Genomic DNA, 7,500 nt, shown 5'->3' with positions numbered 1-7,500 from the left:
ACACACACACACACACACACACACACACACACACACACACACACACACACACACACACACACACACACACACACACACACACACACACACACACAGAAGTTACGCACTGTAGCTTTAATATGGTGAGTTACCTGAGTGAGTATAGCCACGCTGATGTTGTTGTCGGAGGCCTGGTCGATGAGCGCGGCCAGCTGGTCCAGAGGGATCGGAGCCGTGATGGTTTTCTCTCTCGGCTCCGGAGGCAAACCCACGGTCAGGTGCTTCTGGTGGGCCAGCAAATCAGAGCAGGCCTAGGGAGGGATGACAACCAATCAGAGCAGGGCTGAGGATAGAGCACAGCCAATGAGAGCAGGCCTAGGGAGGGATGACAACCAATCAGAGCAGGCCTAGGGATTAAACCTTTTATTTATTCAGGTAAATCCCATTGAGACCGAAGACTCTTTTTCAAGGGAGACCTGTTTTCCTTTCCCACGTTACCATTCACACACAGATAGCAGGCTAACTATCGACATTCACACGAGGCAAGGTGGGTGAAGTGTCTTGCCCAAGGACACAACAACCATGACACAAGTGGCAGGGCGGGGATCGAACACCCAACCCTTTGATCATTGGCCGACCCGCTCTACCACAATCGCCCATAGAGCACAGCCAATGAGAGCAGGCCTAGGGACAGAGCACAGCCAATGAGAGCAGGCCTAGGGAGGAATGACAACCAATCAAAACAGGCCTAGAACAGAGCATAACCAATCAAAGTAAGCACAATGTATTTATATAACGCTTTTCACAGACAGGGTCACAAAGTGCTTTTAGAAAGTGCATAGAAGATAAAAGCATAGTAAAAAAATATGTCTAAGAAAAAAATGTATTGAAAAAACACAACAGATAAAATTAGCAACCTATAAAAGACAGAAGTTAACCAAAAGCTGAACGTGAGTTATGGAGATTGGTATCAATAAGAGTATCAATATGTATCTGTATCGATGGCAGCACTGCAGTGTCCCTAAAAATCCTAACGATATATCCCATATCCCTAGGGGTGAATTAAACACTACGGTGGCCCAGAGAGGTCAGATTTTCCCTATCATACTATGCACTGGCAGAGCTAGTATGTGTGTACTGCTATCTACGAGTAACAGCTACTTACGCACAGAGACTATCCATACCACTTTCTCATCTTGGCTATGTATGTATGCTCATGTTGAGGTGGGATATGTACGTAGGCCTATATGTGTTGTGTTGTGTTGTGTGTATATTGTGTATGCTGGCTGCTGCTGTAGCATCTGAATTTCCCTGCTGGGATGAATAAGGGTTGGGCTAAGGGTGTAAGGGCAGGGTGTCATATTGTATCATATTGTATGAAATGTAAAGCCCACTGAGACAAGGCAAGTTTATTTATATAGCACAATTCAAACACAAGGCCACTCAAAGTGCTTTACAGGGGCAAGATTAAAATACATAAAACACATTAGAAGACATTTAAAAGCGAATGAAAAGAAGTAAAACATTTAAATAAAATAAAAAGTACAGGTTAAAATGGAAACAGAAATGTATTTGTGATTTTGGGCTATACAAATAAAACTGATTTGATTTGAATAAAGTGTATCTTCTCTTATCTTATGTTATTGTGTGCGTCTTACCGAGTCCAGCTCCTCGACCTTCTTCCTCAGCATGCCAGAGATCATCCTGATGAGGCTCCAGTGCTTCAGCTCTCCGGCCTTCACGTAGAGGTCAGTGAGCAGAGAGCGGACCGTAGTGCCCTTACCCTGAAGCATGGTGTCCCACTCCATACCCCTGGGACGGAGAGGGGGGGGGGGAGAGGGGGAGGGAGGGAGAGAGAGGGAGGGAGGGAGGGGGAGGGAGGGAGAGGGAGGGAGGAAGGGAGAGAGGAAGAGAGGGAGAGAGAGAGGGAGGGGGAGGGAGGGAGAGGGAGGGAGGGAGAGAGAGAGAGAGGGAGAGAGAGGGAGGGAGAGAGAGGGAGAGGGAGGGAGGGAGAGAGGAAGGGAGGGAAAGGGAGGAAGGGAGGGAGGGAGAGAGAGGGAGGGAGGGAGGGAGGGAGAGAGAGGGAGAGGGAGGGAGGGAGGGAGGGAGGGAGAGAGAGAGAGAGGAAGGGAGGGAGAGAGGGAGAGGGGGAGAGAGAGAGGGAGGGAGGGAGAGGAGAGAGAGGGACAGACAGACAGGCACACGCGCTTATGAAGGCTAAGCACAACAACAAAAAAAGTGCTGTACCACTTTCCATTAGAAAAAAATAAACATTTTAACACTGGTTTTGAGAGTTGTGTCTTTTAACATCAGCTATCATGACAAAACACACTTTTTCATGTTTTACAACGATTAATATGGCCCCCCGGGGTGACTAGACTCTCCTAAGGTGTGAGCCTATACAAAATGAAACTGATTTATAATTAGATTTATGTTCACAGTTCAATTGTATTCTTCTCACTTGTCCTTGAAGAGGATGTAGAGTATGTCTCCGCCACACACACACACACACACACACACACACACACACACACACACACACACACACACACACACACACACACACACACACACACACACACACACACACACACACACACACACACACACACACACACACACACACACACACACACACACACACACACACACACACACACACACAGTAACAGCTCTATTAAGACACGCTTTTCCTCACTTGTCCTTGAAGAGGATGTAGAGGATGTCGGCCTGGTCCTGCAGGTTCTCCGTGCCGTTCAGCAGGAGACTCAGAGCTTTGTGGTCGATGGCTCCGCTGGCGTCTCTAGGGATACCGCTCACTGGAGTCACGGTAACCACCGGACCCTGGGGGGGGGGAGGTTACATTTTATTTTTTTTAAGACATTTTTATGCTTTATTGATAGTGTAGAGACATAGTTGAAATGGGGCAGTGACATGCAGAGAACGACCGCAGGCTGGAATCGAACCCGGGTCCGCTGCTGGCCGAGGCCCATGGGGGGGGGGACGCCCTACCAACTGAGCTAAGGGCGCCCCCCCCCCCATTGGAGAGGTTAAAGTTTGAATGGAACTTTATTCTAAGCTTTGTCTCTTTGTGGTTTTGTATTTCTGCAAAATTGTCACCTGGGATTTTGGCGAGTCCCGGATGTTCAGGTTGAGAGAATCCTGCCGAGTGCGAAACAGTTTGTTCGGCATGTAGAAGTTCACATCTGGGGGAAAATAAAATATATTATTTCTCTAAACATAAAAGATTGTTACAGATTTAGTTATAAAACATCAAATAACTACTCGGAAAGACATTAAAACAGTGGAAAACATCATTGACAATTTTTTTCCACAAAAATGTATTGCAGTTTTTATTGCAGTTTTTTTTAATGTCACTGACAGATGTATATAAGCTACTCACTGTGCACGTTGAGCTCTTTAGCCTCCTTCATCAGTGACACCATCTCTTTAGCTTTAGTGGCTACGGCCTTGAAGCGTCCGAGTTTGAGTTTAACCAACTTATACATTTTTTACAGATAAACTCATAAAACATACAACAACCACTCGGGAAATACTTTAAAACAGTGGCAAACGACACTGAAACATTTATATAAGCTATTACTCACTGTGTACATTGAGTTCCTAGTTCTAGTTGGAGTATCAAAACAAAACAAAAAATCTATGGAAAACCGGTGCCTTGAAAATTTTTAGTTTTCCTAACTCTCTGTACTGTTAAAACATAAAATAACCACTCCGGAAAGACGTTAAAACAGTGGGAAATGTAAGTGACAAATGTATATAAGCTACTCACTGTGCACGTTGAGCTCTTTAGCCTCTTTCATCAGTGACACCATCTCTTTGGCTTTAGTGGCGACGGCCTTGAAGCGTCCGAGGCCTCGTTTAGTCGGCTTCTGAGGCGCCGCATGGGCCAACAGGTGGTCTAGGTACTGGGCTAAGTCATCCGCCTCTGGAAGGGGGGGAGGGGAGAGATGAAAAAATTAATAAATAGATAGATAGATAGATAGATAGATAGATAGATAGATAGATAGATAGATAGATAGATAGATAGATAGATAGATAGATAGATAGATAGATAGATAGATAGATAGATAGATAGATAGATAGATAGATAGATAGATAGATAGATAGATAGATAGATAGATAGATAGATAGATAGATAGATAGATAGATAGATAGATAGATAGATAGATAGATAGATAGATAGATAGATAGATAGATAGATAGATAGATAGATAGATAGATAGATAGATAGATAAAGAGAGAGAGTGAGAGAGAGAGACAGAGAGAGAGATAGATAGAAACAGCAGAAAAGAAAAAACTTACCTTTTTATTTATTTAACACATGTCCTTATAGTCCTAAAACTCCTAACATAACTAAACCAACTAAATTGTCTACTTTTTTTTACAATAATCCAAATATCTACAAGTGATTACAAATGTTTTGTAAGTGTAATACATTTAGTAATGTATTTGTATAACATGCAAGTTTAAAAAAAGATTTGTTCGCCAAAACCCCCCAAAAAGCATACTGTTGCATGCTCATCTAGTAGTCTCTGCATGCATACACTTTTTTTTTAAACTTTTACTAGGGGTTGGGTAGTTTTTAAATAGACACTTTAACACTTGGAACTAACATATTTTAAAGGACTTTTGCAACAGAGGCAAAAATTAAAAAAAACACTAGAATCTAGAATCATGACATTTTAGTTTGAACCGATTACGTCATGCTTTATCATTCAGCAATCAAAACGTTAGCGTCAGGTTAGCGCCTACAGTAGGCTACATTCATTTGACCTGAATGATGTTTTGTGCCCCCGACGGAGCCTTCAAGGCAGCGTGCAGGGTAGGGGTTAGGCGTAGGCCGCGTTCGTAAAAAGCCATACGTCACATACTCAAATTGACGTCAACATGAGTATGAGTAGGACGTTAGTATGGCTTTTCGAAGTTGTCATGGTTAAGGTTAGGGTGGGGGGGGCAGGGAGTGGGGGGGTGCCTTCTATGCAGCGCTGCCTTGAAGGCTGCATTAGGGGCACAAAACACCATAGAGATTCATTTTTTTGACACTAGCTGCCAGACAAGCTATTTCAAAAGATGCACGTCTATCAGTTAAAGCCAGACGTGCACTGAATGCAACCAAACCTGTGATGAGTGGTCATGTGACAGCAGAACAAAGCAGGAAGTGATGATTAATAAGAAAGGGCAACAGGTTACGTAGTTTCACGTTATTTTTCAAATCAGAAAAAAATCAATCAAGGTGAATTAATTAAAGTTAAAATATTGGTCAATTCTGTCAATTTCAAAACGGGGTTTCAAGCTGAGTGAGGAATCTACGGAAGAGGAGTAGGGCCACACTTAAGAAAACTAAATTGAGCTCTGACTTTATTCGCAGAACTACTCAACTAATTTTTTTTTCTTAACCGTGACCCTTATCCTCTACCGTAGAAAACAACATTAGACACACTTGTTAAATTTTTTAAAAATTTTTTTAAATAGTTAAAAGCTATAGTGCGTAACTTTTTCATGAGTAAAAAACCTGGACGTTCAGCAGAAGGAATAAAAATCCAATGCGTGATCACCGAATGCTTACCTCATGTAGATGCACTGACAGTGTTGTTGTTATTGGTCATGGAATTCCTCATGGGGCAACAGAAGTTACGCACTATAGCTTTTTTAAAGTGTCTTAATCAGTTAGTCCTGGTATTAACAGCATGTACGTACCTCTATGTAACTTCTATAAACCATCAATAAAGAATTGTATCCAATTTTACCATCAATGGTGTCAAAATTCGTAATTTTTTTTTTTAATTTTTGGAGTCATAAAATGCATAGAAAAGCGCTTTATAAATCTTGTCAATAAATTTTTAATAATTATTTTTATTAATCTGTTTTCTTATTTTCTTACCATCATCACAGCGTAACTCATGCACGTATCCATCGGCGAACAGCTCATCATCATCATCATCATCATCATCATCATCATCACCATCATCATAGTGGTCGTCGTGGCGACTCATGCTGCCAGAAGCCTTACCGTCCAGGAAGCTCAGGTGACTGAAACACGACGTGGTGAGAAACTCCGACAGCTTCCCCGTCTGGATCCTGGAGACGAAAACAATTAAATAGGAATGTCAAGAATAGGTTATGTTTACATTTTAAATTTATTTTTATTTTTTTTTGGGCAGTTTTATGCTTTATTGATAGTGTAGAGACAGAGGTGAAATGGGGCAGAGAGGGGAGTGACATGCAGAGATCGACCGCGGGCGGGAATCAAACCCGGGTCTGCTGCTGTGCCCGGGGGGGAGGGACGCCCTACCAACTGAGCTAAGAGCGCCCCCATTTTTAAATATTTTTTAAACCTCCAATAAACATACAAGTACCAGTCTAATCAACACTGTGTGTCACTGCACGATGTGAGTCGCGCATGCGCAGAACGGCCGCCATCTTTGACAGCTAGCTACGGCTACACCAGTTGTTCATGTGTAGGCCGTAATGCTTTTATTTACCGCAGCGCTTTTGTAGTTAAGACAGTCGCCTAGGCAACGTAAGTCAGCGCCCCTCACCCAAAAAAAGTATCTTAAAAAATAAAATAAAATAAAATAAAATAAAATAAAATAAAATAAAATAAAATAAAATAAAATAAAATAAAATAAAATAAAATAAAATAAAATAAAATAAAATAAAATAAAATAAAATAAAATAAAATAAAATAAAAACATTTTTTTGTCTGAAATAAATCTGTAAAATAAAAAACAAACGGAATACTCTTGGATAAATGTAAAAAATATTTAAAAAAAAATTTGTGTAAATGTAAAATGTAAAATGTAAAGTGTAAAGTGTCCACCTCGCTCCTCCATAGTATCCGTCCTGCAGTTTCTTCAGTGTCGACAGGACGGCAGGGTCCAGGTCTGTGTGGTCTTCAGCTGAAACACACAGATCCAAGGTTCAATACAGTTTGTTTATCATATGCAGAATCATTTCAGCAGCAGTCAATGTGGCAATGACATTCTTAAGTCCCAGGGCTGCTTTCAACAATGCAATATAGAAAAAGAAAAATGTATAATAGAAACACACAAGTGAAGGGAAAACAACAAAATCAAAATAAGGAATACGCATACACACACACACACACACACACACACACACACACACACACACACACACACACACACACACACACACACACACACACACACACACACACACACACACACACACACACACACACACACACACACACACACACACACACACACACACACACACACACACACACACACACCATTTAAACTATGGCATATGCAGGTTACAGACAGCATATTTATTCATACTCATCATCTAATAATAACCCCTTAGTCTCTAAGTAGATCAACACACATTTTCCAAACACTTTGTATGGCATAACTAGAAGATTCTTTCTAGACAGGTAGTCTGGGTCTTACTGAGCATAGACTGTGAGATGGGGAAGGTGACGGTGGGACGTCCTGTCATCCTCCAGCGAGACGAGAGGTAAGAGATCTC

At 41.7% G+C, this 7,500-nt stretch overlaps 1 protein-coding gene across 5 annotated transcripts in view; it reads right to left on the bottom strand.

The window, feature by feature from the left end:
- phka1a (phosphorylase kinase, alpha 1a (muscle)) overlaps positions 1–7,500 on the bottom strand; it is a 38,719-nt gene that overhangs the window by 12,226 nt on the left and 18,993 nt on the right. For 4 of the 5 annotated variants that reach the window (XR_013845493.1, XM_080052130.1, XM_080052131.1 and 1 more), the window contains exons 16-23: positions 7,422–7,500; positions 6,824–6,902; positions 5,885–6,081; positions 3,773–3,928; positions 3,100–3,185; positions 2,678–2,823; positions 1,638–1,791; positions 132–290 (exon numbers count right to left, since the gene is read on the bottom strand). The exon at positions 7,422–7,500 is cut by the window's right edge and continues 66 nt beyond it. Coding sequence is in view for 4 of the 5 variants with exons in the window: in XM_080052130.1 (XP_079908256.1) it covers positions 132–290; positions 1,638–1,791; positions 2,678–2,823; positions 3,100–3,185; positions 3,773–3,928; positions 5,885–6,081; positions 6,824–6,902; positions 7,422–7,500 (1,056 nt within the window). In the remaining variant the exon portion in view is untranslated. The remainder of the gene's footprint in view (positions 1–131; positions 291–1,637; positions 1,792–2,677; positions 2,824–3,099; positions 3,186–3,772; positions 3,929–5,884; positions 6,082–6,823; positions 6,903–7,421) is intronic. The other variant, XM_080052133.1, reaches the window with a different exon arrangement.

The sequence above is a fragment of the Ammodytes marinus genome (assembly GCF_949987685.1).
Source record: "Ammodytes marinus genome assembly, chromosome: 23".
Lineage (NCBI taxonomy): Eukaryota > Metazoa > Chordata > Actinopteri > Uranoscopiformes > Ammodytidae > Ammodytes > Ammodytes marinus.
The sequence above is the reverse complement of the archived record's forward strand: the minus strand, read 5'-3'. Positions and strand labels throughout refer to the sequence as shown.